At 47.3% G+C, this 27,915-nt stretch overlaps 2 protein-coding genes and 1 long non-coding RNA gene across 10 annotated transcripts in view; 2 read left to right on the top strand and 1 right to left on the bottom strand.

Annotated features, from left to right (window-relative positions):
* Nucleotides 1–20,896, top strand: part of RAD54L2 (RAD54 like 2) — a 126,148-nt gene extending 105,252 nt beyond the window's left edge. For all 8 annotated transcript variants that reach the window (XM_025456021.3, XM_035702443.2, XM_025456022.3 and 5 more), the window contains 9 exons: nt 1,519–1,637; nt 3,880–3,979; nt 4,938–5,143; nt 5,536–5,708; nt 6,215–6,411; nt 9,463–9,662; nt 10,747–10,836; nt 13,191–13,283; nt 14,951–20,896. In XM_025456021.3, coding sequence (XP_025311806.1) covers nt 1,519–1,637; nt 3,880–3,979; nt 4,938–5,143; nt 5,536–5,708; nt 6,215–6,411; nt 9,463–9,662; nt 10,747–10,836; nt 13,191–13,283; nt 14,951–15,945 — 2,173 coding nt within the window. In that variant the 3' untranslated portion in view covers nt 15,946–20,896. The remainder of the gene's footprint in view (nt 1–1,518; nt 1,638–3,879; nt 3,980–4,937; nt 5,144–5,535; nt 5,709–6,214; nt 6,412–9,462; nt 9,663–10,746; nt 10,837–13,190; nt 13,284–14,950) is intronic.
* On the bottom strand, nt 20,831–23,277 carry LOC118351570 (uncharacterized). The gene is made up of 2 exons (XR_004807190.2): nt 22,778–23,277; nt 20,831–21,116 (listed from the first exon to the last, which is right to left on the bottom strand). It is a non-coding gene; the product is annotated as an uncharacterized LOC118351570 (long non-coding RNA).
* A 190-nt stretch (nt 23,278–23,467) lies between these two features.
* TEX264 (testis expressed 264, ER-phagy receptor) overlaps nt 23,468–27,915 on the top strand; it is a 30,321-nt gene continuing 25,873 nt past the window's right edge. The window contains 3 exon segments of the mRNA XM_025456024.3: nt 23,468–23,686; nt 24,426–24,500; nt 26,708–27,000. Of these exon segments, the coding sequence (XP_025311809.3) occupies nt 26,743–27,000 (258 nt within the window). The 5' untranslated portion in view covers nt 23,468–23,686; nt 24,426–24,500; nt 26,708–26,742.

The raw sequence follows: 27,915 nt of genomic DNA, 5'->3' as shown, positions 1-27,915 counted from the left end.
CCTCTTCAGCCCAGTGCTTTTTGTGAGGACCTTCTTACATTTCATCTCTTTCTTGGAGTTTTCTTATTTTACCCAATGTGGTTTCTCTGCAGAGAACAATTTAAAACCCTGGGCTGAAAAAAATAAAAAAATAAAAAATAAAACACTAGGCTGACATCGGAGGTCATAGTCTAATTCTTTAAATTATGGCCCAGGTCAGATCTGGCCTATGGCCTGCCTGAGAGCTAGTTTTTACATTTATTTTTAAAAGATTGATTGATAGAGCTAGTTTTTACATTTGTTTTTAAAAGATTGATTAATAGATAGATAGATAGATAGATAGATAGATAGTGCTTATAAGCAAGCTGAGTGGGGGGATCCAGAGGAGGAGGGAGAGACAAGCAGACTCAACATAGGACTGGATCTCACGACCCTGAGATGATGACCTGAGTTGAAATCAAGAGTCGAACGTTCAACCAACTGAGCCACCCAGGCACCCCTAGCTTTTACATTTTTTAAGTGTTTTTAAAAAGAAGAAAACTTAAATGTTTTCTTAAAAACACTTAAAAATGTTAAAAAACATTTTTAAGTGTTTTTAAAAGAAGAATATTTGACAGACTGTGTATAGTCTGCAAATCCTAAAAATATTTACTATCTGGCCCTTTACAGAGAACATTTGCTGACTTGTGGTCTAATCTGCTTCAGTCCTTACCCAACGTTTATTTTTTTTTAACTAAATAGATTTTGTGGGGGGGCACCTGACTGGCTCAGTTGGTAGAACATGCAGTTCTTGCTTTCAGGCTCATGAGTTCAAGCCCAGTGTTGGGTGTGGAACTTACATATACTTTGTTTATAAGGCCAAATAAATAATACAGTTTGTTCCAGAGTCACATTCTCAGTCTGGCCAGAACTTTGATGTCCATCAAGGCCTGACTCCTCAGGGAAATAGACATAGAGTTGATTGATTTTTGTTGTTGTTCTGACTAAATAATGCTCCAACAAGAGCTAATGGGAGCCTCCCAGAGTAAGGATTTCCATGTGTGACACACTTTGAGAGGACAGCAGTGATTCTAACTAGGGGACAGTCTAGTGTTCCACTGGTTTTATGTTATCACTTAACATATACAAGACTGCCTCTCTCTCTGTATAACTTTTGAAAGCAGCCAAATAATTCTGTCTCCTTAGTGAGACAGATAATATTGATTGTGGCCTATAATTACATCTAATGTATATTCATGCAATGTTGGTTTTTAATGATGCTATTTGTTACTATGCCTTGAGCTAAACCCCAGAATTTTTCAACTGAGGAAGTAATAGGGTAACATATGTAGTGAAGTGGTGATAATAAATGTGTGGATGACTTTGCTCCCATTATGAGCTAGGGAGAATACCCTTGGGGGTTCTTTGTGGGGTTATCCCTCAAGGGGCCAGGTTCTAGTAGCTCCTACTGTCAGAAGGCTGCACATGATTATGAGCCCATTGGGGAACAAGATTCCCTTGGGTCTGGGAGCCTTCTGAACCAAATGTTGTCCCTTCCAGCCAGAGCCTTTCCACCTTGGCTCTCATCGAGGAGTTCCTAGGGAAACGAGAAGTGCCCTGTCTACCTGGTGCTGATGGGCAAGGAGTACAGAAGTGGGTTCGAAACGTCAGCTACTTCCGTGAGTTCATTGCTGCTTTGTTTCTAGAGTCTTGGCAGGTTCTGCTTAAGGATTCCCTTTCCTTCTCTGCCTTTTTGTCTTCTACTCCATTCTCCATCAATTGCATAGGAGTATCTGGAGTAGCCAAGGAGCAGAGAGACACTGAGAACAAGCTGCTGTGTGTGAGGGATTATTCTGGAGGCTGAGGAGCTTGGGTGAGATAGGGGGAGAGCAGAGAAAGAAGTAGAAAGCATAAGCCTTGTCTTCATTTGACAACTCTAAGACAAATGCAGAGTAGTACTGGTCAAGCGCCCTAACAGTTTCTAAGGAAAACAGAATCATTGCGGGGAGGATGGTTGGAGAAAGCTTCCTTGAAGAGGAGGTGGAACTTGCAGTAGACTTGCAAATATGGGCAGAACTTAAATATATAGAGTTAGTGTGGCCCAAAGGTCATTCTAGGAAGAAGAAGCAGAGTGAAGGTAAATAAGCCCAGATCATGCATTCTCTATAGGGGAGATCGTGTCCCTAAAGGGGTAAAAATTAGTTCTTGAGGGGACAAATTTTTTTTTAACTTTTCAAAAGTATAGGGCACAAATGGGCATGTAATAAATAAACATAGGCAGTTTATCTGTGATACTTAAAATTTCATGAAGGGCATGTTGATTGGTAAAAAAAAATGTATAAAAAGGCTCCTTAAGAGGGTGGTAATGAAAAGCAAAAGTTGAGAGATATTAACCTCAGGTACTTACTGTCTGCATATTGACTTTGGGCCAAATAGTTCTTTTTAGGCGGGTGGTCCTGTGCATCGTAGGATGTTTAACAGCGTCCCTGGTATTAGATGGTATTTTTTTTCTTTATTTATTTATTTATTTATTTATTTATTTATTTATTTATTTATTTATTATTTATGATAGTCACAGAGAGAGAGAGAGAGATAGAGAGAGAGAGAGAGAGAGAGAGAAAGAGAGGCAGAGACATAGGCAGAGGGAGAAGCAGGCTCCATGCACCGGGAGCCCGACGTGGGATTCGATCCCAGGTCTCCAGGATCGCGCCCTGGGCCAAAGGCAGGCGCTAAACCACTGCGCCACCCAGGGATCCTGGTATTAGATGGTATTAATATCCACCTAGTTTTAACAACCAAAAATGTCTTCACACATTACCAAATGTCTCCTCTAGAGGGGGAGGGCAAGGAAATCACCCTTGTTGTAGAAGCACTGGCCTAAAGGAAGTATTTAGAGAATGGAGGTGCAGGGGGTTGTAGGAAGACCTCTAGCACAGGACCTAGCCCACAGCCTTTTGTTGACTGCAGGCTTGCCAAGTGTGAGTCAGTGCTGAGCTGTGCTTGGAAATTGTGAGAACTCCGATTGGGTGCTGATTGAGCCTCTAATACAGGCACTTTAAGGCTTCCTATAGCAGTAGCAATCCAGTTCTCCATGTGGTGTTTCATCTCTTTAGCTTCGCCCTTTTCTCTTTTTTCCCTGGGGTGACAAAGCCCCCTCTTCTCTTATTCATGCTTCCTCTAAACTGAAGATTACTTTTTTCTCCTTCCTTTGAGCTTCCCTCTTTTCAGCCATATACCCCATTCCACTGTTCCAGATCTGTTCCTTTTAATGTCTCCTTAGAGCAAGTCCTTAATCATAGGAGTTTGTTAACAAATTCCTGATGGAGGGATATAATCCATATCAAAATAGAACTCTTGGTCCTTCTGCACTCACCAAGATTTACAGGACTGAAGCAGAGAGGTCACCCTGAGCCAATGTTTACCAAGCTTCCCTATTTAGGATAATTCTTTTTTTTTTAAGCATTTTTAAAATTTTCATTTATTTATTCACGAGAGACACAGAGAAAGAGAGAGAGGTAGAGACACAGGCAGAGGGAGAAGCAGGCTCCATGCAGGGTGCCTGACTTGTGATTCTATCCCGGGTCTCCAGGACCACAACCTGGGCCAAAGGCGGCGCTAAACCGCTGAGCCATCCAGGCTGCCCTATTTAGGATAATTCTTATGCACTCTGAAGTCTAGGAACTTTGGAATTGACCTAAAATACTAAAGGGAGAAACATGGTTTATAATCCTTGTTGCACATGGGGTATTTTTAAATCATAGATGTCTGGGTCTCACCATAAACCCATGAAATGTCCAAGCGAGTGGAATCTGAGTATTGTAGTATATTTGGTTTTTGTTTTTAAAACACGTTTTCCCAGTGATTTTGCTGTGTACCTCTGCCCTCATGTGTCCATTTCTTATGATTTTCCTTCTGTCCTAGGGCTAGATGGTAGCACCCCTGCCTTTGAGAGGGAGCGGCTCATTAATCAGTTCAATGATCCCAGCAACCTCACCACCTGGCTATTCCTTCTGTCCACAAGGTGAGTGGATCCTGAGAGGTGAGGTCAGAGGGCTGTGTTCAGGGCAGTTGGTCACATAGGCAGATACCCAAAGGCTCATCCAAGTTCTGTGAGAAGAGATCTGCTCAGGTGTGTGACTTGTTTTTGAGGTCACACAGGGGATCCCAAAAGGAAGTTGTATCAGGAGGGTGATCATGATAGTGTCATGAAGTTCTTTGAGAACTTCATTAACAATGGGCATAATTAGCTCTACTCTCAGAAATATTCTCTTAGATGATGGGATTAACATCAAAGTGCTTTAAAAAGTAGAAAGTGTAATGTAACTATTAAAGGCTGGTGGCATTATTTGTCTCATGCCAAGCAGCTTGAAAGCTATGCTCTGTTCTGCCACTACAATGCCCTTGATGGGTATGAAATAGTCATTTTCCTATCTGGTAGACTAAACACACCAGAAACATCTGGATACAGATGTCTCCCTTTGAGTGACATTGCTCTGGAGCCGGGATGCAGGAGCCTTTCCCAGTACAGAGGAGTAGAGAGTGGGTTTTCTTTTTCTTTCTTTTTTTTTTTTTTTTAAGATTTTTATTTATTTATTCATGAAAAAACACAGAGAAAGAGAGGCAGAGACACAGGCAGAGGGAGAAGCAGGCTCCTTGCAGGGAGCCTGATGTGGGACTCGATCCCGGGACTCCAGGATCACGCTCTGGGCCAAAGGCAGGTGCTAAACCACTGAGCCACCCAGGGATTCCCGAGTGAGTGGGTTTTCTTTCTGAGCTGGTAGGCACTTCTGTTTTGGATTATCAGGGCATATTTTTCAGTGCTTGAGGAATGTACTGTTCATCAGCAGAACAGTAGAATCTTCCAGTATGTTGTGCTTAGGACAAAGGAGGTAATACTGGGGCAGGAATCACAGAGTAAAACCAATTTTAAAACTGTTTTTAAACTAAAAGTTCTGTGATTGTTGGCTTCTGTTTTAAAGGGCCGGGTGCTTGGGTGTAAATCTGATCGGTGCCAACCGAGTGGTGGTGTTTGATGCTTCCTGGAACCCTTGCCATGATGCCCAGGCAGTATGTCGGGTATACCGTTATGGCCAGAAAAAGCCCTGTCATATCTATCGCCTTGTGGCTGATTTCACCCTTGAAAAGAAGATCTATGACCGTCAGATTTCCAAGCAGGGCATGTCAGGTAGGGCATCCTTCAGGCTCAATACTATCCTTATTATGTGAGTGGTGGGAGAGGAGGGGCTTGAGTGGGAACAGATGTAGGTTTGAATCACAGAAAATCAGCAGTTCCTCACATCTTATCCCAGTTCAAATAATTGCTTTAAGAGGGACTTGAACTCAACTTGTTGAGGCCAGGTATAATGAAAAGAGCTGAGCTAGGTGTGCAGGTTTCTTTTATAATATTTCCACTTCACCAGAGCCTCAGACCTTTTAAATATGGGATGGCCTGAGGTAGTTTTAGCTTTAGTGATAATTATGCCAGTAACAACCTCTCTTCTCTGCCAACCTTTGTAGCTATGCTTTTGTAGTCTTCTCTGCCATGTACTGACTTTCTCCATGTCTTCTCCCTTCTAGATCGGGTGGTAGATGATCTCAATCCAATGCTGAACTTTACCCGGAAGGAGGTGGAGAACCTACTGCACTTTGTTGAGAAGGAGCCAGCTCCCCAAGCATCCTTGAATGTAAAGGGGATCAAGGAGCCAGTCCTGCAACTTGCCTGTCTGAAGTACCCTCACCTCATCACCAAGGTCAGAACCTGGCTTGCATGCAGTTCCTGGTACAGTAGTCTCCCTGAGGGAGGCTTATCTGGCAAAACTAAAGTTTTGTTCCATGCAGAGGACTTGAACTCAGCTGATTCTTCTCCTTGCCCCATGCAGTCCCCCAGCCACCTGTTCCTACCCCAGTCTTGTCCTGGGAGTGCTCAGCTCAGCTATGTGGAATAATTTGGCCAGTGTGAGTTTTTCCTAGCAGAAAGAAGGGAGGAAATTCTAGAAATGTAGTCTTAATTCTCTGAACTTTAACATCCTTTTGATATAGAAAGTAGACTTGGGTTTTGTAAAGGTGGGGCCGGGTTAGAGTCGTGAATTCTACTCTTGTCAAAAAGACGGTAAACCTGCCTGGGTGTCTGTGAGCAGGTTCTTTGCAGGTGTTGGAGATAGCCAGCCCTATTTTGTTTTCAGAGGAAACTTCATTGTATATCAGTCATGTTGGCGCAAAGATTGGTAATTAAATCAACATCCTCCTGTGTCCCCAGGAGCCTTTTGAGCATGAGTCATTGCTCCTTAATCGAAAGGATCACAAGCTGACCAAGGCTGAGAAAAAAGCAGCAAAGAAAAGCTATGAAGAAGATAAGCGCACATCCGTCCCCTACACCCGCCCATCATATGCGCAATATTACCCCGCCAGTGACCAGAGCCTAACCAGCATCCCTGCTTTCAGTCAGAGAAACTGGTGAGTCACTGAAAGAGGAGGAAGATATGCTGCTGGGTCAGCCCAAACGTTTTGATTGGTTCTGTTTTTAAACAAAGGGAGAGCCTACAACATGCTCGTTGCCTTTTGTGAACTGACAGGTTCTGCTCTTGGATGAGGTGCCAAAGCAGTTCAGCAGCCCTGGTGTTTTAAATGGCTCTGGCTGGAAGAGTGAGCCACTGGCCTTATGACTTAGGAGAGTCCTTCTGGACTCCTGGAGAAGTGCAGCTTCCTAAGACACAGAGGCCTAACCCTTCCACATAGCTGCCTTCATATCCATAGTGCCTTGGTCCTAGATCTTGCTTAAGCAGTGAAGTTCAAGGGTGAAGGCCAGGTCTTTTGTGGGTCTTAGATTATAGTCAAGGAATTTTCCTGCTCTTAATGAGATTTTATTCTGTGGTTGTGCCATGATCCTGAGAAAAAAATACTTTTCTTGAAACAACTTCTAGAACTGTTCAGAGTATTAACGTGATGGAAGCCAATTGCTGAGTGAAGAGAGAGCTCTGCTCTTTCTAAGACATTACAAAACTGTTAATCTATGTCCTTTTTTTTTTTTCATTTCAAGACAAAGTGCCTCATAGGCCTTACCAGAATCAGCCACCTGATTGAATGGTTTGTTTATTTTAATTTTTTTAATTTTTGAGTGGTTTGTTAAAAGACTTTTTTATTTTATTTTTAATTTTTATTTCTGATAGAGAGAGAGAGAGAGAGAGAGAGAGGCAGAGACAGAGGGAGAAGCAGGCTGCATGCACCAGGAGCCCAATGTGGGATTCGATCCCGGGTCTCCAGGATCGCGCTCTGGGCCAAAGGCAGGCACCAAACCGCTGCGCCACCCAGGGATCCCCTAAAAGACTTTTTTATTATCTTGAATTAAAGATTCTTTTATTTGAGGGTAGCGATTTAAAACTTTTTTCTTATGAAAATTACGTGTTAAAAAATGACAAATGAGATTGTAAAAGAACTGAAACCGTGTAAATTTTATGAAAGACTCTTACATTTGGTGAGTAAATTTGCTGCTTTTTGGTACAAGATGCTTTGAAGAAAAACATTATTCTCTTTCATAGCCTTCAGACTTTATTTCTGTGTCATTTTCCAGGATTGTGTTGCCTGGGAATGTTCTCCTTTTTTGTCCTCCACCCCTTTTGTTCTCTTTTCTGGGCTTTCCCATGTAACAACAGGAATGCCCAAACCTAAAGCTAGTGGAAGAAAAGCCATTTTGGGGGGGGGGGGGTTGGGCGGGGGGAAGATGTGACAAATTGGTTGGGCTCTGAGGTAATGTCAGCTTCTTTTTTGGCCCAGCTCTGGCCCTATGGGAGGCACTAGCCTCTCATAGCACTTGATAAGCCATACTATGATCCTGCTGATTGCTCCTCCTGTCTGGGTGTACGTGAAGAGCGTTTCAGGCCCAGTTTCCTCGCTTTAGCTCCTCCAGAGTAGGGGGCTTACAATAGGTTCCTGTTACCCTGACTTTTACTCTGATCTGACTTTGGATCCTGGGAAGAGTCCCACTGACCTCTGACGAGAGCCCTGTAGCTCCTGCAAAGCCACCCTGGGCAGACTAAGGAAATGGGACCCAGAAATGGTGAGTTAGCTGTGCTGTTTGGCCTATCTTGAAATGTGGGAGTCCACAGGGCCCAGAGGGCTGCCCAAAGGTGCCTATCGCAACCTCAGAGCAATGTTCTTCAGTCAGGTAAGGAAGAATATACCAGTCCAGGGAGGTTCTCCCCCAAAACTAAAGACCAAAGGCACAAACTTCAGAATGCTTATAGACAGGGTCTTAATTTCAAAAATCTTGAATCAGGAATAGCTTTCTCAGGGTACCAAATCCAGTTGAAAAGGTAAAGAATGAGGAGCGCCATGGGATAGCATTTTTGGCATGCTGGCTTAAGACATGCATAGCTAGTGCTCAGGATGGCCATGGCCATGTGCCATTTAGAAGCCTGGATTCTGTGAACAGCTTTTTGGCTGCTGCTGCTGCTTTTGTGGTGGTGATGACTTAAGAGGGCCACTTTGGACACTGGTCCCCGGAGGAGCCCAATGAAAGGTAATGTGGAGGAGAGAGAGATGTCTGCATTACTTATTGAAACTTGATATTCCAGGGATGCCTGGGTGGCTCAGCTGTTGAGTGTCTGCTGTCAGCTCAGGTCATAATCCTGGGGTCCTGGAATGAGTCTCCACATTGGGCTCCCTGCGAGGGGCCTGATTCTCCCTCTGCCTATGTCTCTGCCTCTCTCTGTGTCTCTCATGAATAAATAAATAAATAAAATCTTAAAAAAAAAAAAAGAAAAGAAAAAAAAAGAAACTTGAGATTCCAGAGAGTAAAGATGGTTGAAGTTGGATAGATGCTCTCTCAAGAGAACCTGAATGTGTGACATCACATGGCCCTTTTTCCTTGGGTGAGTGGGAAAGTTTCACCCATTTGTCTTCAACTTGGCAATGCACTGTGTTCTTAAGAGTTTTTTCTCCCTTATTGCATCTTTACCTCTCCCTAACTTCCCTCCAAGGACTAATTCCTAAAGTATGTAGACAGTCCAAATTCTAGAGGAGCAGGTGTCACCTTGCATCTCCATAAAGGTATTATTCACCAACATCTGATTCTTCTTAGACTCTGAGAGGCTTTATCCCTCACTTGCACTCGGTCTTGGTCCTACCTCTAGTCTCCTTTTGTTTTTTGTTTTTTTTTAATTTTTTTAAATTTATTTATAATAGTCACAGAGAGAGAGAGAGAGAGAGGCAGAGACACAGGCAGAGGGAGAAGCAGGCTCTATGCACCGGGAGCCTGACGTGGGATTCGATCCCGGGTCTCCAGGATCGCGCCCTGGGCCAAAGGCAGGCGCTAAACCGCTGCGCCACCCAGGGATCCCCTCTAGTCTCCTTTTGAATTACTCCTACTCTGCAGATTCTTCTGATCCTTCTGAGCAGCAAGTAAGGCTGTAGAATGGGGGAATCTAGAGAAGCTCTGCAGCCTTTGCAGAAAGGTAAGTAAGGGCTGTTCTGCTGAACTTTATTAGTTTGCTTGTCCTTCTCTCATAGGCAGCCAACACTGAAGAGTGATGAGAAGCCTGTGGCCAGTGTTCGCCCTGTGCAGTCCACCCCCATCCCCATGATGCCCCGGCATGTCCCACTGGGAGGCAGTGTAAGCTCTGCCTCTAGCACAAATCCAGCTATGAACTTCCCGATCAACTACCTGCAGCGCGCTGGGGTCCTTGTGCAGAAGGTGGTCACCACAACAGGTTGGGAATTCCTAGGTCCTCTTCTGGGGCTGCCTGTCCCTTTTTGTTTGTTCAGGAAGTATTTATTAAACACCTTTTGTATTCTAGGCCTTACTGCATTGGCACTGTGGGTAAAAATAGAGAAGATAGTCCCTGATCTTGAGGAATTTGCATTCTGATGGAGTATCTTAAGAATTTTAACAGAACAGGGTTTTTTAAAATGTGATATGTGGGATAGACTCTGAGCACTTCAGAGGTTGTGGAAATATCACTGGGACACAGGGTTAGTCTGAGAGAGGTATGAATGTATTGAGTCCTGTCTAACTGTAGGGTTAGCTGTGTATAAAGGACAACATCAAACTCCCTACTTAATTAGAATACGTGAATGCCACTTGCTTCTTTCTTTGTGAGTGATATGGGTTGAGCATGGTGGGCCTGTGGTAGGAGGCTGGCAATCAGTCTGTCCCTGCGATTGGTTCTGTGATTCAGGGTAATTGGGAAGGAAAGCATTTCTTGGAGCTGTGTTTCATCTTATTATCTAGAAATATTTATGGCATATAAATTTTAATAAAAATATCTTGATTTTTCTGAGTATGAAAATAATGCATGTCTATTGTAAAATATTTGTGAAATGGGTAAAAATAAAAAGGGAACCCCTTGTGATCCTACTTCTCTGCTGATTCTTGAACATACTTTTTATTTTTTAGTTAGGTGTGAAGTAATACCAGCAAGGAAGAAGATGAGGCCACTTTTGGAGTCTAAAGAGATGTGGAGCAGATGGATGCAGATAGCTTAGGGAGGAGGAAAACAAACAAACCACCTGATCTAGAACCTTTTCCAAACTAAAACTCTATGAATTTTTAATTAAATCAAAGGAAATTGATCAGAAAGATGATTGGGTTTCTAAAAAGTTTCTCATTTTCCTAGTATTCTCTGTTAGACAACTGTGAGAAGAAGTCCTGCTTGCTTCATCCTCCTTGGTTCAGACCTCCACTCCACTGAGAGGTTTTAGGGAAGCTACTAAGGAACAGGGGAGGATGGAGACTTAGCATCTTCTTGCCCTCTCAATCAAGTAATCTAAATATGAGGTCTTTCTCTTCACTAGATATTGTTATTCCTGGACTCAACAGCTCCACAGATGTGCAGGCAAGAATTAATGCTGGTGAGAGCATCCACATCATCCGTGGGACAAAAGGTGAGAGCCTGAGCAAGATGCCCATCCTTTACCTTTGGTTCAGAGTGTGGAGCTAGGAAGCAGAAGAAATATATATGGCTTGAGTTAGAGGGAGGTTAGGGATTATCCTATAAGAGTGTCACATGTGGAAGAAGCATGAGAAAAAGACAATTTTAAGAGCTTAGCAGAGTTGGAGCAGGCCCAAAAGAGACTTGTTAGTGGCTTAAAAGAAGAGACTTAGGGCCCGTGCATTTCGCCATTGTTTTTTTGGAGAATGTTGCGATGGGTTTGGATAGACAACTGTGTTTTGTGTCAGTCTCAGCCTATTGATAATGATATTCTTAGCTAAAAGCACCTCATGACTCGCCTGTTGGTATACTAATTGTGGCAAGCCCCCACAGACATTTACCAGAGCCAGTGTCATGGCTGAATTGGCACTTGTGGTTCTTACTATGATTGCAAGATGTACCTTAGCAACAACCACCAGTGAACTTTGAAAAAACAAGGTTTATTACTCACAGATCCTGGAGGGCATACAGCATTCCAGGGCCACACAGTGAGGTCATAGGTAGAGAGAGAGAGAGAAAGGAGACTTGCGTCTTTACTAGAGTCCAGGTGTTGGGATGGTTAGTGTCTTGGAGTTTACTTTTGTTGATGAATTTAAAACATAAGAGCAGAAATTAGGGCATGGGAAGGGAAAAGCAGGGTCCATTCAAGGTTAAGCTTTCTGGGTTACTCTGGGCTCTCTGCAAGGGGAACTTGGTGAGGACAGCCTATTTCCTTATCTAGTTCTTTAGTTAGAAGCTGTGTCATACAGGTGCAATTTGTTTATTCAATCAAGATGGATGCCTTGGCCATCGAAAGCTTAATACTTGGCATTTAAACTACACACAGGGATTCCAAAAGTGGAGAGAAAGAGCTGTGGAATGGATTATAAGTGAACATATATGTTATTGTGTCCCCTTACCCACTTGCTCAGAGTAGAGTTGAGGTCTCCAACTAGGAAATGCATTGAGTAGATGAATTAGTATATGTGGGTTGCATGACAGATATTTTGAGTGTGGCAATTTAAGATTTATTTATTTATTTTAGAGAGGGATGGGGAGGAACAGAGGGAGAGGGGGAAAGAGTCCTTGGCAGACTCTGTGCTGAATGTGAAGCCCAGTGCAGGGCTTGATTCCACAATCCCGAGATCATGACCTAAGCCAAAACCAAGCTTGGATGCTTAACCAACTGTGCCACTCAGACACCCCTTGAGTGTGGTAATTTTAAAAGTCCACTGCTTCTGGCCTCCTTACAGAGGGAGATGAGATTGCTGGAATTAGAAGTTTGGACTGGACATTGTCAGGATGCAATCTGAGCCTATTGTTCATATCATCCTTTACTGTATGAGGCTCCTTGGGGTTCTTTGTTTATCAAGGAGATTTTGACCTTGCCTTGTTGGGTCAAAGTACCTTTAGGCTCAGGAAAAAGATGCCATGAAGCACATGACATAAAGAGAAGATTATACCCAGCCCCTTTACTAGGCTTGTCTTAGCCTAGAGCATAGGTCAGCAAACTATGGCCCATGGGCCAAATCCTGCCTGCCTCCTGTTTCTGTACCTGTGAGCTAAGCATGGGTTATACATTTTCAATTGGTTGAAAAAAATCAAATATTTTGTGGAACCTGAAAATTATATGAAATTCACATTTCAGAGTCCATAAAGATAGATCTTTGGAGAACAGCCACCTCCAACTGTTTTCATGCTATGGTAGCAGAGTTGAGTGGTTGCAACCTCATGGCCCACAAAGGCAAAAATATTTACTAACTGGCCCTTTAAGAAAATGTTTGCTGACCTCTGACCTTCCAGGAGATTGATCAAAAGACAGAAGGTAGGTTAGTGTCCTATGGGAATAGAATGCTGGTCTTGAATTATTCCAAGGGAGAAGAGAGTGTTGAGGCAATGAGGCTCCTTCCTCACAGATCAAGAAGAAGACCCTTGCCAGAGTCCTTTGGCCAGAACCAAGGCAGCCATCTTACTCTTTCTCCCAGCACCCTGTTTATTTCCTCCGTTGCGTTAACCTTTCCCGATATTTTCTGGCATCTTTGTCTTTCTCCTCCTCTAGAGGCTGAGCCCCATGAGACAGGGCCCTTTTCTGTCTTGTGCTCTTCAGTGTCTAGAACAATACCTCAGACATGGTAGTCGTGCTGTGTGGAATGAATGAATAATTTCAGGCCCATAGCTCAGTGCTCCACTTGTTATCTTAGGGACCTTGAGAGAGGGTATGAGACCTAATTTTATAGCTGTTTCCCAACCCATGGTGTCTAGGCCTAGAGTTTCCCAAAGTTGGCTGATTGCATGTCTGCTCCTAGCAGTTTTCCTCCTGTTTCTTAGGGACATACATCCGCACCAGTGATGGGCGGATCTTTGCTGTCCGGGCAACTGGCAAACCGAAGGTCCCAGAAGATGGTCGGATGGCTGCCTCAGGTATAGTGGCTTCTACTTTCTATAGATCTACATGGCATTTTTTTGTTTGTTTTTGTTTGGTATGTAATTAGTTTATTTTTTGAATAATGTATACATGGTTCACAATTCAACAAAAGGTGTAAGAGAGGTAAAGTGAAAAGTAAGTTCTTCTCCCTACAAGCCCCCAACCATCTATTGCTCCTTTCTGGAGGTGCTTTTCTCATTTGCTTTTTTCAGAGATCTATTATACATATACAGGAATGTATGTGCACTTCTATGTATGTGTGTCAGTCTCTGTGTTAAATATATATACATAACTTTTCTCCATTTTTTTTTTCTTTTCTCCATTTTCTTTAAAGATTTATATATTTACTTGAGAGAGAGAGAGTGGGGGTGGGGAAGGGCAGATGGAGAGGAGAGAGACTCACAAGTAGACTCTGGGGTGAGTGAAGAGCCCAACATGGGGCCTGATCCCATGACCCTTGAGGTCCTGACCCAAGCCAAAACCAAGTGTCAGAAGCTCAACCAACTGAGCCACTCAGGCACCCATCTCCATGTTTTTAAAATAAATGCTAACTGACAATACCATACTGTTTATTTTTATTTTTTTCACTCACTAGTGTATCTCAGTGCTTGTTCCTTATCATTTCTTTAGATGTGCCTCATTGATGGTTTGCACAGGACACTATTAGATGGGTATAACACAGTGCATTACCGAGTTCCCTGTCCTTGAACATTTAGATTGTTTTATCCGCCCCACTCTGCCCCCCCCCCCTTAACAGCAACAGGTCATAATCATGTGGATATGTCTAAAAGATAAATTCCTAGAAGTGGGATTACCAGTGGGATTACGTCAAAAGAGAGTGTGTGTGGCACATTAATAATGTTAGGAGCTCTCGCCAGGTTCTCCTCTATAGCGTGGCTTTCATCTATCCTCCTGCCATGGAGTATGAGCACTACACTGCTCTTGTTCCCAACTTTTATTATGGAAATTTTTATACCTATAGATAAGTTGAAAGAACAGCACCCATGTACCCCACATCTAGATCCAATGACTGTTATTCTCATAAACTTTCTTCTGTTTCTCTCTCCTATTACTGGAACTATTTGTAAGCTGAAGATGTCATGTCATTTTGCCTTTAAGTACTTCAGCACACATCTTTTAAGAGTATGGAGATTCTCCTCCTAGCCACAACACCATTATCACACTGAAACAAAAACCTACAACTCCATAGTATTACCTAAAATCCAGGCTGTATTCTCACTTGTCCCAGTTGTCTTTTACAGTGTGGATTTGGTTTTGTTTTTAAACAAGAATGGACCACTTTTTAAACTTCATTTTCCTTTTCTGTCCCATCCTGGTCACTGGCTGTCTCTGTCCCTTCTCAGAAAGAATCCAGCTAGATATAAGAAGGATTTCTTAGCATTTCATATTCATTATCTCCTAGGATTCACCTTGATCTAGTTTCACAGACTGGGGAACTGGGATGTGGAGAAGTTACATGTCTTATCATAGACTTGTTTCCTCAATCAAAGGATTTCTTTCTTTGTGACTGGGAAAAGTTGACTGAAGGATATTGTTTGGATATCATACTCTTTGAATTTGGAGGACCACAGGACAAGATTATTTTTTAATGGAATTTTTCCTATGTCCTCCTTCTCTCAGTGACCTACATTTTATTCCCCAGGTTCCCAGGGGCCTTCTCTCGACTCCACAAGCAATGGCAGACACAGTGCCTCATCACCCAAAGCCCCCGACCCTGAGGGGCTGGCTCGGCCCGTCTCTCCAGACAGCCCAGAGATCATCAGTGAGCTCCAGCAGTATGCAGATGTGGCTGCCGCCAGGGAATCCCAACAGAGTTCCCCAAGCTCCAATGCCTGCCTGCCTGGACCCCCAGCCCAACTTGTGGACAGCACTGCTGTTCCTGGGACAGCTCTCGGGACTGAGCCTCGACATGGGGGTCATTGCCTCAATAGTTCCCTCTTGGTGACCGGCCAGCCCTGTGGTGACAGGAACCCAGTGTTGGACTTACGGGGCCATAAGCGAAAGTTGGCCACACCGCCTGCTGCCCAGGAGTCAGCCCGCCGGCGGTCCAGGAAGGGCCACCTGCCAGCCCCCGTGCAGCCGTATGAACACGGGTATCCAGTTTCTGGCGGGTTTGCCATGCCACCCGTCTCCTTAAACCATAACCTCACCGCTCCCTTCACTTCCCAGGCTGGGGAGAACTCCTTGTTTATGGGCAGTACCCCCTCCTACTACCAGCTGTCCAATTTGCTGGCAGATGCCCGCCTGGTATTTCCAGTGACTACTGACCCTCTGGTGCCAGCAGGCCCCGTCAGTTCCTCTTCCACGGCTACCTCAGTCACTGCCAGCAACCCCACCTTCATGCTCAACCCCTCTGTTCCAGGGATACTACCCAGCTACTCACTCCCATTCTCACAGCCACTCCTGTCCGAGCCGAGGATGTTCGCGCCTTTTCCTTCCCCTGTCTTACCCAGCAACCTTTCACGGGGCATGTCTGTCTACCCAGGCTACATGTCCCCACATGCAGGCTACCCAGCTAGTGGCCTCCTCCGGTCCCAGGTGCCTCCATTTGACTCTCATGAGGTTGCTGAGGTGGGGTTCAGCTCTAATGACGATGAGGATAAGGACGATGATGTGATAGAGGTCACTGGTAAATAGCTGGGGAGCCCCTCTCCACCTCACTTGGAGCCCCCGGCAGGTTGCCCACCAAGCTGAAAGGCAGCAATCTGGGCTTTCTGAGATTGGGCACTTGGCAGGAGAGAAAAGGAAGAGGACAAAGAAAGGTGGTTGACCATAATGGCAGGGCTCTGTTGCTGTTTAACAAAAGAGGCAAAAAAAAAAAAAAAAAAAAAAAAAGCCAACAGAGCAGCAATAGTGGGAAATCAGGGACCCAAAACAGGAATGGAGGGGCAGGGCAGCCTGCCTCTCTTCCTGCCTGCCTTGCTTATGCTGTGTGCTTGCTTGCTTGCCATCTGAGTATAGAAGCTCACATCCCATTTCTGTCTTTGGGAACATTCTCTCCCAAGAGAGCTGCCTTACTGGGTGACTTAGCTTGGCCTAGAGAGGGGAGGGGAGGGAAGAAGGGTAAGTGAAGGAGGGTGGGCAGGGAGAGCAGATGGAGATTTCATGTGAAGTGGAGTCCTTTTAGGGGCAGGAAAGAAGCAGACCAGGTATGTGTGTTTGTGTGTGTGTGCGCGTGCATGTGTGTTTTTATGTCTATACGTGTATGTAACAGCAGGGATGGAGGTGGGAGGGGAGGGTGGGAGAGACTAAGGGGGAAACTAAAAAATGAATTTATTGTTTTTAAAGTGGAAATAAGAGTGTGGTGGTTCATGGCAACTATTATTAGGAACATTGGGATGAGCCCAGGAGAAGAGCCATGGAACCCATAAGTTTCCTTCTAGTTGGGTGAAAAGAAGGCCCAGCTAATCCAAGTCCCTGGTTATCAGAGCCACATTTATTTTGAATTTAGGGGAAATTATGAGAGAAAATGGGGCATTATCAATCTCTGTATCTTTCCCCAGTGGTTGTCTCTGAGCAGATCTCCCTTCCCAGGGTGTGAGATTGTCTGTGTGCAGAGGCTGGGATGGGGATACTGCGGTATATGAGCAAGAGGTCATGAAGTTGTGGCCAGAATAGACCTTCACAAGGATGGAACTGAGCCCCCACCTGCCTATCCTTGTGGCCTTTCCTTTTCCTTTCCTTCCCCTCTAGAAAGCTCCATGTTAATTTATTTTTTATGGGCAATTATTTATTATTCGGACTTTCCTTGTGTCTTGTTTGGGGGGGGGTGGGGCTGGATTTGGGGAGGGTAGGAAATAGGAAGGGAAATGTTAAGATCTCCCAGACCCCATAGCTGCTGGTGAATAAATCCCAGGTAGATGGTGAATTGACCAAGGAAAGAGAGTTAGGCTTGACCAAAGGTTACACTAAACAACTGTGTTTTCGGGAAATGGCCTCTCAGGAAGATCAGAGAATCTTGTGACTGGATAGTTAGTGGGGGTGAGACTCATTCCACAGAGATTGAAACTTGGGATCATGGAGTTTGCTCTTGGGAAGTCAGTGACCCCCAACTTGGAGCTATGTCCTCTTCGGATGACGTTAGAGGCAGGCCCTCTGTGCTGAACAGTGAAACTATGCATTGGTGACTGCTGGGTTGAGAGAATAGGCTGTTGGTTTCCTATTGGGAAATGCTGTGGCCTCCTCAGTCTATCAGATGATTACTGTGGGCCTGGTGTTTGTTAGCTCTGTCCTCTGAAGGAACACAGAGCAGCCCTTCCTCTATAGGAGCCTTAAGTCTGGCTTTTGTCTGAAAGAATGCATCAGGCATTCTGGGTCTACCTTTCTTGTCAGTGGTGGGGAAAGGGGCATCTAGTCTTTAAGTATAAACACTGGCTGTCTTCCTATTGGCTGTTTTTCCCCCTGCTACCAAGACTTTGCTAGGCAGTTCTTTATGATGAACAAACCTGTCTGGCTTTACAGTTTTGCCACCTATTCATGGGTCACTCCCCACTGAGCAGCTGCTGCACTTGCCTCTTCCCAACTTTGGAGGCAGCTTAGCCAGGTCACCCCTAATAGTAGCTGCTTCTGCAATTCTTCTGACCAGCCTGTTTCCATTGTTGTAGGGCTTTAGCACATTCTGGGGTATTGTCCCCAGAGAAGAGACAAGGAAATGGCTGATGGGGCTGCATGCATGTGTGTGTATGTGTGTATGTGTGTGTGCACGCACGTGCGTGCATGCACATGCGCGCGTTTATGTGCTGTCTGGTTGCACCAAAAGTGGAACTTAAGGAGCTTTCACTCTCTGTTTTCATAGGTACCCTGTCAGACACTTAACTCTCCTACTCATAGAAGCCTTAGATCTACAATTTAGCTATGCAAATTATTTTAATAATTTTAAAATAGCAGTTCCAACCAGTGCTTTCTCTTCCAGATGCATCCCAAGAATGGATGCTGAAGGGACTCAGTTGGAGTGGGCTCTCAGGTTTGAGACTGGTGCAGTAGGAGTGAGCTAGCCTGGATCTCTGATTTGCAGAGCACACTCACAACCTGGGCTACAATTGATGCCTCTAAGGCCCCGGAATACTGAGATCCCAGAGACGTGTGTGTGTGTGTGTGTGTGTGTGTGCGCGCGCGCGCGCGTGTGTGTGTATGTGTGTATGGTGTTGGGGAAGGAGGAGTATGTCTGTGTTCACCTCTAGGAAATTATAGCAGCAGGCTCTGAGAATCTGGAAACTATCAGCAAGGAATTGAAACCAGTCACTGGAGGGATGGGTCTCTGAAGGTACCAGGAAGTGAATGGGTATTCTGAGAGGCAGCACATACCTTTTCTCTACCCACCGATTCCAGGGGCTGGGTCTTGTTTCAGGTCAGAAGAGGCAATAGTTTTGGGAGGCTGACCTGGCTAGAGAAGACTTTCTTTGATATGTGCAGCATTTATTGTATAGGGGGGGATAGGGTGGGATCATGGGAAATTGGAATGCTACCAGTTTCATGTTTGGGGGTTTTTTGTTTTTGTTTTTTAATCTGAAAAACACTTTTCTGACTTTTCTGCTGTCTCTTTATGTATGCTGGTAGGCAAGTGTGCATGCACACCAAACATGAGCATGTGTGTGAGGGAAGCAGGAAACGTCTCAGAGCCTAAGAACATGTTTTACATGTTTTACAGCCTCTTTGATCAGAAACACTTGGTGGTGGCTTCCACCTGCCATCCATCCAGGGCTGAGTAAAGGAAGGGTGGTGATATGGGATGGAGGTGGGGGTGGGGTGCAGTAGGTCAGGCCCCTCAGAATTTTCCCTCACCATTGTCTTCCATAGGATGTATTCAAGTCCCATCCTTCTGGTTTAGTTAGCCTAAATCCTCAGGCTAGGGTATATAACACTACATTAATGATTCAGGATTACCATTTGTAATGATACACAATTTCCTTTTCTTAATATCTTTGTGGATAAAAATTGAACCAGAGACAAAGTAGCCATTTCAGTAAGAAAGTAAGTGAACCATGTTGGATCAGATCATCGGATATCTGCCAAGTCCTCACCCCCTCAAGTTATGCTTCTTGAGCATCTATATCTTTCTGGTCCCTGGAACTCTCTTCCCTAGGAATTAGTGTGTGGTACTTCTCTGTATACTTGTGATTCAAAACTAAATATGAAATTCCCCTCTCTAGGGCATGAAGCAAATAGCTGGGGTAAAGTTTTGCTGATAGGTTGAAACACTCAACCAAACTGTAGCAGTCTGGATGGGACTGTCACTCCCAAAGCTTTCAGCAGAGCAAGGCCCTTGGTCTCAGTCCGTTAGAGCTTAGCGTTGCTCTGGAACTGAGTCCTCATCCCCTGGGGAAAGTCTGGGGGGTTTACATTCCTTATTCCTAGTGTTCCTGGCCATGACCCCCTTCCTCCCACTTTGTTTCCTGTGATTTCTCAGGAAACCAGTTTCTCTTCTGAGCCATGGCCTCCTGTGCACTCAGCTAAGTCATTCTTTCCCCAAAAAACCTCTGAGAGAAGAGCTCTTAACCCCAATGGACCCACAGAAGACTTTCTGGCCCTCCTCTAACTTGGTCCCAGGAAATCTGCACCTCAAGGCCTGAGAATGCTGCGCTTTCCATCAGTCACCTTCAGACTCTGTCCCCTTCTACTGACTCTTCTGCCCTACGTGTTCCAATGTGACTCCTTCATGTCTCTTCTGTGCCACTAGCTTGGCCCTAGGCCTTTTATGAATACCCAAGTCTTAACGATGAACTTCCCAAGCAGGCAGTGTCCAACTTCTTCACTCTTCAGGGACCCGAGTCTGCCCCTTTCCTTTCACAAGTTAGTTGGTTATAGTAATCCAGTGCATTGGGAAGCGGTAGCCAGGTAGGCTGCAGAGTCTAGTGCAGAGGGCTGGGGAGATTTAGATACTCTGTTACCACTACTGGGATGATATTCTGAAGAGGGGACCTCATACTGTGACCTGACCCAGGACCCTCCTCTGGAAGAGAGCTCAGCCCAAGTGTGTATGTGCATGAGTGTGTGTGCGTGTACATGGGTGCGTGCGTGTGCACGTGCGAGATAGAGTGTGCACTCATGGGCATGGGTGTAAACTGTTATCTGGTTGTGTTACTCAGGGTGGGCTGGGGACTCACGGGGAAAAAAATCCCCCTCAGCCTGCCCAAGACTGGTTTTTTTCCTGTACCCTCTCTAGAAGGGTCAGGGGAAGGGTCCAGGTGGGTTGAGGGGGTCGCAATGGATAACCACTAAGGCCACACTGCTGCCGGGAAGAGTAGGGGGATATGAAATGGCCCCAGGGACCTGGCACTTGGCTTTGGTTTTCCGTCTTCTTTCCTCAGGATGCCCCCTGAGGCCTGGGACCTGCTGCACCTGGCTTTGAGGAGCATCTGTGGCTGGGTGCTCCAGCTGCTGGTGTGATCATGGGCTTCCCTCCTCTCTCATCAGGGCAGGTGCTCCTGCCCCAGAGACTGGGCAACTGGCTGTTTCTATGACGTATTTATTTTTACTTGTGTTTCATGTCACTTTTTTAAAAAAGCAAACAGAACAATTGTAAGTCAGTATAACTGCCTATCAGTTTTCTTTATTTCTCTTTTTGTAAAATAAAATTTAAACTCAAGAAGGCAGTGTTGTTTGATCAAGGAATTGTCTGAACAGCTATTTGGCTGGATGGTGGTGAAAGGGATATAACCAGAGTATAGTGGACACTGAGATGCCACTTGGGTTTGGTGGGTTGGGAGAGGGAGGTGGGAATAGAAGGCAGACTGCTGGCAGGCTTTGTTGCAGTGGGGTTCACTAGGCTTTTTCTGCCTTTGCTCGCTGAAGAAAACCACATTTCCAGGCTATAGAGGAAACAGTGAAACTGACTCAGAGTAGCTTGAGGATAGATGGTCCTCAATCAAGGCAAGTCCTGTTGGCGCAGCCCTAACCAGTGGGTGGCTGGGGATTAGGTACAGCATGCATGTCTTCAGAGGGTGGGAGATGGCTGGTGGCAGGGTCTGCAGACCATCTTACACTGTATATGTCTTCTCCATTTGTCATCTGAGTTAGTGATTCTAACCACTGCCTCACAGAATTAGCCAGGCTTTGGAATATGAGGAGATAAGGGAAGGTGGGGGTAGTCCACCCTTTGTCTCTCCAAGTTTGGCCCCTGTAAGGGGAGGAGCCCTAGGGAAACAGTCTCTGGAAGTTTACTGGAGGAGAATTAAAGAAGCTCTGTGGGGATTTCTTGGACAGAGAAAGGCAGGAGGGAAAAAAGGCTAAATCTGAGCTCATGAGAGAATATATGTTATTGGGGGAGAGAACTGGGAGTGGAGTGTGGATAGGGCAGATGGCTAGGTGAACATGTCAGCTTACACCTGTTTCAAAAGGGAAGAGGAACAATTCACTTGGTGGCTTGTCTTGGCTGCTGCCTCCTGGTGGCCAGCTGAGGTCTTGAGATCCCTACCAGGGTTGGGCTTGCTCAGTTGGGAAGCTGACCGAGATAAAGGAGGTAGGGGGGTCTTATGGCCAGCAGCCTTAGTCTCAGGCTGACTCTCACAACAGAGGCGGTGAAGCTCCTAAGGCACACCCTGAACTCTGAGTTGGCCTTTGGAATTCCCCAACCAGCCTGAAGGAAGTGAGCAGAGAGGGCAAGAGGAAAGGCAGCTCCATACAACGGTTTCCTAGGAGAAACTCATCAGATTCTGAGAACAAGAAAAACGCCCCAGCAAATATTGTGGGCAGAAGCTGTATTGTCTCTGAACCATGAACTGGCCCTTATCTCACAGGAAATGGTTCTAAGTGTATAGCCCACTTACCTGGAACACTTAAAGGATTTGATCATGTATTTGATGTCCATAAGCAAAACAACTGCCATGACCCTGCCAACCCAACCTTGAGTGCCTGTGAAAGGCCAGCTGCTCTTTCTGCCAGTGTTTGTCTGGAGAGCTGAGGACAGTCTTGGCCCTGTGGATGAGGGTCATCCTTTCCTGCCTGTGGAAGGAACTGTGTGAAGTGGTGGGAAAGGAAGCCAGGATTATGAGTGCCTCTGTGCCCACTCTGCCCTTTGCTAGTGCAGCAGTGGAATCCACTTTAAGATGATTCCTCTTCCAATAGCAATCTTCCGTGTCAGGAGCACCAAGTTAGCTCTTGGCCCAGCCTGTCTTGTAGCCAAGCTTAGCATAGCTGTCCCATCCCCCTGCCCCTCCACTGCAGGACTGGGCCTCTCAGGAGGGCAAAGTTTGATCTTTGGGGCTCTAGAAGAGTGCTTTGTAGTTTGTAGGTCCTCTCGGAAATATGAGCTGAAGATTCAACCTATGTTCGAGGAGCTTACAATGGATCTGGGAGTTAGCTAGAACACCTTTAACTAGAAGGGCAGACCAACCTCCGCCCAAGCACATCCTGGGCTCAAGAGAAAGGGGCCCGGAGGGGGGCGGTTCCTGGTTAGCTCCAAGGGGGCGGGGCGTTGGTTTTGCTCCCTCAGTATCCCCAATCCCTAGAACTATCTTGGCAGAGAGCTTACTGAATAAGTGTTGGGTGGATGGATGAACGACCACTCCTGTGCTCTGGTTAGGGGTGAGGTGGGGTGGAGTGTTGGGAGACATGACTGACATTTGCGCTGTTGCAGAGGTTGGATCCGCTCGCTTCTTCCCTGAGTCCAAGTTGGGCGTCAGTTTCCTCAGTTGTAAAAGGGGGGCAAGTAGCCTTGCCTTGCTGGGTTCCCAGGTCTACCGGGAAGCTTCAGTGAGAGAAAGTGGCAAGACGAAGTGTGATACAAATAAATGCCAGAGGCGGATGCTGCTGTGCTGAACTTCCCAAGCCTTTTCAAACGCTTCACTCTGGTGCGGTCTTCCCTGTTGGATCCCAGCCCAGCTCTCTACTGCGACCCACCACGCTGACTGCCATCGGCCTCCCACGACTGAGGCCCGGTAAGTGGTGGAAGGCGGGAAGGTGCTCAGCGGGCTCCGCCCCCGACGGCTGGGGAGGAGCGGAATGGGCGCCGCTCGTTGCTATGGAGACTGGGCGGGGCAGGCCTCCGCCCTCCGGGGCCCGCGCGCACGCGCCCACGGCCACGGCCACGTCCCGCCGCGAGAGGGGGCGGAGCGAGCGTGCGCGGCGGGCGGGCGCGCGCAGGCTCCGCGACCTAGGCTGGAGCCGCCTGCGCCCATCGGCGTCCGCGGCGGGCGGCCGCTGAGGTGAGGGCCGAGCCAGAGGAGAGGCGTCCCCGCCGGGGCGGCCCCACGCGCGCTGAGGGCCTGGAACTCCGTCCGCCCGGGCGTGACCTCAGGGGCCCCCGCGTCCCCTCCGTGATCCTCGCGGCCCAGGCCGCTCTTTGCATCTCGTCTCACCCGCAGCTGGCCCCCACCCGGTCCCAGGGCTCGAAGGTCTTGGGCCAGTCTACCGCCCCGGGCCGCCCCTGCCTCGGCCTCCGGTGCGCGGCACGCCCCGAGGCAGTGAAGCCGGAGCGGGGTGTGGGGGTGGGGAACTGAGGCCAGAACCGCACTTTAGCTCCGCCCCTGCCCCTGGAGGCCGCGCCTCGCAGCGGTGGCTACAAACTTTAGCGTCTCTTAACTTAGGGAGGTGTGTGAGGCCCGGTGAGGTCGTGGCTGAAAAGAAAGGTTCTGGGTAAATACGCGAGGTGCGGGTGAGCAGGGCTGGAAGCCCAGAGTGGGAGGCGGCGCGCCCCCTTCCCGCTCAGGCCACTCGGAACCGCGGTCTGTCTGCTCTCCGCCGGCGCCGACGTTGAAAGGCCTGGCCCGCTGCCGCGGCGCAAGGGAGCAGCCTCAGGAAGCCGGCGCGGGACAGCCCGCCCACAACCTCGCCGCCTGAGGCGACCACCCCCGGTCTCTGACCTGAGGAGAAACTGAAGCCAGAGGGGGACAGCCTGCCCCGTATCAGCGGCCGGGGCTGTTTCAGAGCCAGGTGCAGTGGCCGGAACCCTCCGGGAAGAGGACTCCCAAGAACGGGGGCGTGAGCATGGCCCCACCCTGAGCTGACCTTCCGAGGCCGAGTTCGGCTTCTGATTTCCGGAAGGGGTAGGAGGACGAGGTAGAGGTGCAACCTTGTGGTGAAGAGGGAGTTATTGTAGAGGCCCTAGTGGGCTTTCCCTGAAGAGGGAACAGTCAAGGCAGGGGTGCCCAGCTCAGTGGTGATTTTCTCTCTGCCCCCAGCACTGGAGCACTTGAAGCACCTGGTCCCTGCGGCGCTGGATGCTATGAGTTGCTAAAGTGAGCCTGTCTTTTCAGGTGAGCTTCCCCAGCCCTCCTCCTGCCCTTCTCTTGAATATGGGGGAATTCACTTTTCCCTGCCTCAGTCTTGTGCAGACCTAAGTTCTGGGATCCCATTTTCCCCTCCCTTCTGGGTAGTTCAGGAGGTGAGAGGAAGAGGGAGGTGGGAACTGCGTTGCTTTGAGGAGGATGGAGAGTGTGCAGCAAAGAGGGTAGGTCAAATGAGGGATGGTCACTCTCAAGGCAACTGAGAGACCTAGCTGCTGAGTGAGAGCTCCCAGCTGAGAGCCTTGGGTTCAGACATGTCCCAGCATGGATTAAATGCTTGAGGAAACCTTGTCATCGGGAAGGAGAAATGTGGAAATGGATCTGGATTCAGACTGCTTGGATTCCCATTGCCTGCATTTTAGTCTGGGGCTCTATTTAGTACCTGTGTGACCTTAAGCAAGTCTCTTAACCTCTTGATTCATACCTATCTATCTTGTCTTGAGGATTAATAAAGTAGCTGTGTTTCAACATTTAGATAGTGCTTGGCATATAGTAAGTACTTGGTGAAAGATTTATCATCATCATCGTTATCACCAAAGAGAACAGGAATGAAATTAAGTGGAGGCAAAATGCATCCAAAAAGAAGCACAACTGTGGGGCAGGAACACATATGGGTAAGAAGACTAATGTGATGCACCTCAATGTTAGGACATCAAAGATGTAGGAGTTTAGTTTGCCTCTTTATGAGGCAAACATTATGTGTACATTGACTCCAAAGAATTTTTCAGTAAAAAAAAATTGATTCCCAGAACCCACAGGGAACAAATTATTCCACAGAACTAAGTTTTCTATAGGGCTGAAGTGTTGTCTTACAGCTCCCAAATCTTTTGAATTTTAAATTCTTGGGGTGAGAATGTTCCTCTAGTGGGTCATATGTTTCCCTTCCTCTTTAAACAGTCTTCTCTGTGCTATGATTTTCTTTTCCCCCCTGGGTGATTCAGGTCAAGCCCTCTGTATAAGAGGTTTAGACTTCTGGCCCCAAGCTTCATGGAAGGCTGAATGGTCTGCCTTAAATGGCTCACATACCAGCCTCTGTTGTGTTCTGGGCCTGCTCTTGGATAGCTTCTCTGCTTTTTTTTTTTTTCTTTCCTTGATATGAATGTCTTGTACTACACAAAAAGGAATGAGGAAAGGCCAGTGGAGAGGGCAATTGTCAGATAAACAACATAAACACAAAAAAGAAAAAAAGACTCCCGCACCTCACCTCATGCCTTGCTGTGAACTATCTAGTAGAGGAGGTGGGGTGGCAGGATCAAAACCACAAAAAACACCTGGAGATGCTGGTGGAGGGGAAGAATAAGGCCAGCAAGTGGCCCCAGCTGTTACTCCCCCGATGCCAGCACCCTTTCCCCATGGGATGAAGTGTTTGGGCCAGGGAGTAATTGTTCTCCCTGGTGTGTTTCCATTTCTAGCAAACTTTCCTTCCTCCCCCTTGTTTCTAATCTATGGGCTGAAAAAGTGGGGTGAAGCTTGTTAGCACCAGTGGCTCAAGTCTGGGCAGCACAGTGCTGGACTTTGTTCTGGCTGCTCAGGCTGGTTTCATCTTTTCCTTGGTTCTGGATAGATGAATTGGCTGGATAACAAGATTCTGAGGGACAGATGTGCTTTAGCAAAGGAGAGTTTCCTGTGAGAGTCTCTTCCTGGGTCATTTTCTCCCTGGGGTTTTTTCCTTATGGTTTCCCTATTTTTTGATAAATGATTGGGCCTAGCACTTGCCCATCTTCCCCTTGGCAGTGGTCCATGAGGCCTGGGGAGGCTGGGCAGGCAGTGTGGCAGTGTGTGGGAAGGAAGGGGTAATGTAGGGAAAAGGCAGCCTGGCTGACGTCTTGCCCATCTTGGGGAGGCTGGTCAGTGCTGGGAGTATGTCCCTGGCTGACTCACTCCTGTGCTCCTCTATGACTCAGTTTCCCCAGGTGTGACCAAGGCTGCCAGCTGACAGGCAGAGCTGCTCTGAGATCCTCAACAATTGTGATTAAGAAATAAAGAGGCTTGTGGCTTCAGTCATCCTTTATAGCTCTCTTCTGGGTCACTCTGTGTGTAAACACCCTGGCTCCTCCCCCTCCTGGGTCAGAGCACCCAAGGCAGGACTGAGATTGGGCCAGAAGTGGTTGGCAGGCAGGTGGGGACATTGGTCAGAGCAGGCTACCAGCCTCCTCTCCCTCCTGTCTCTTTTGCAGCTGTCTTGGGGGCACGGTGTTGGGGGCACAGAGCCATGTCTGACCTGCTCCTCCTAGGCCTGATTGGGGGCCTGACTCTGCTGCTCCTGCTGACACTGCTGGCCTTTGCTGGATACTCAGGGCTGCTGGCTGGGGTGACGGTGAGTGCCGGCTCACCCCCCATCCGCAATGTCACCGTGGCCTACAAGTTCCACATTGGGCCCTACAGCGAGACTGGGCGGCTTTTCACCGAGAGCTGCAGTGTCTCCCCCAAGCTCCGCTCCATCGCCATCTACTACGACAACCCCCACGTGGTAAGGAACCTTCTGTTCCCTGGCTAGGGTTCCACCCCATGGCTGGACATGGGGCAGGGGTATTGTAGTTTCTGAGGAAGGGGTGGGAAAATCTATGAGTTGGTCCTACAGACCACCTCCTCTGTGAGCTTGAAGCTCCTTTCAGATTTAGCCTGGAGTCTTACTCCAGGTATCCTTTCTACTTCTCCAGATCTGATTCTCGGCTCATGGCTACCCATGGACTTCTGACTGCAGGGGCCACATCATTGTGTGTCCCTAGTTTCTTCCAGGGCTTTGGTCTCCTGCCTCTTCTTGCTGTCCCTCTCTCTTCCATCCCCACTTGAGGCTAGTACTCTAAGACCAGCTGTTCAGATTCCACCTGCTCTTTGGGGTCGTATCTTGTTTCTGTGCCTTCCCTCTTTCAGCTTTCCTGCTGTGGCTACAGCTCCTCAAGCTGTTGAGAGAGCAAGTCCTGGGCATAGAGCTTAAAATCCTACCTCATTCTAGTGGCCCCTGCCTCAGTGATACGGCCTTTCTTTGGATGTTACACTGCCTGGTTTGGAGGGGGAGTGAAGGGAGTGACAGGTGGAACCAGGTGAGCTGCCCAGAATGTTTAGGATGCTGGGGTCAGAGATGAGCCTAGCATCACTGGCACCCTGTGGGTGTCTGGCTGTACTTACAGCCTGTCCTGGGTCAGGTCTCACCAATGTGGCCTTTTGCCATACCATGGGATGGTACTGCCCACAGCTTCGTGGGCTGGCAGCTCTACCAAGAGTTCTTCAGCCTTCAGCTCTGAGTCTTGGCAGACAGAGCCCTGGGAATCCCCAGCTCTGGTTTTCTTGCCTGAAGAGCTCAAGTAAGCAGGGTCTACTGCCTACCTGCTATCTGCTACCAAGCCTCACGGGGGCACTTAAAGAAGCAAGGGTGTGCTGACTC

This window comes from Canis lupus, chromosome 20 (assembly GCF_003254725.2).
Source record: "Canis lupus dingo isolate Sandy chromosome 20, ASM325472v2, whole genome shotgun sequence".
Taxonomy (NCBI): domain Eukaryota; kingdom Metazoa; phylum Chordata; class Mammalia; order Carnivora; family Canidae; genus Canis; species Canis lupus.
The sequence above is the reverse complement of the archived record's forward strand: the minus strand, read 5'-3'. Positions and strand labels throughout refer to the sequence as shown.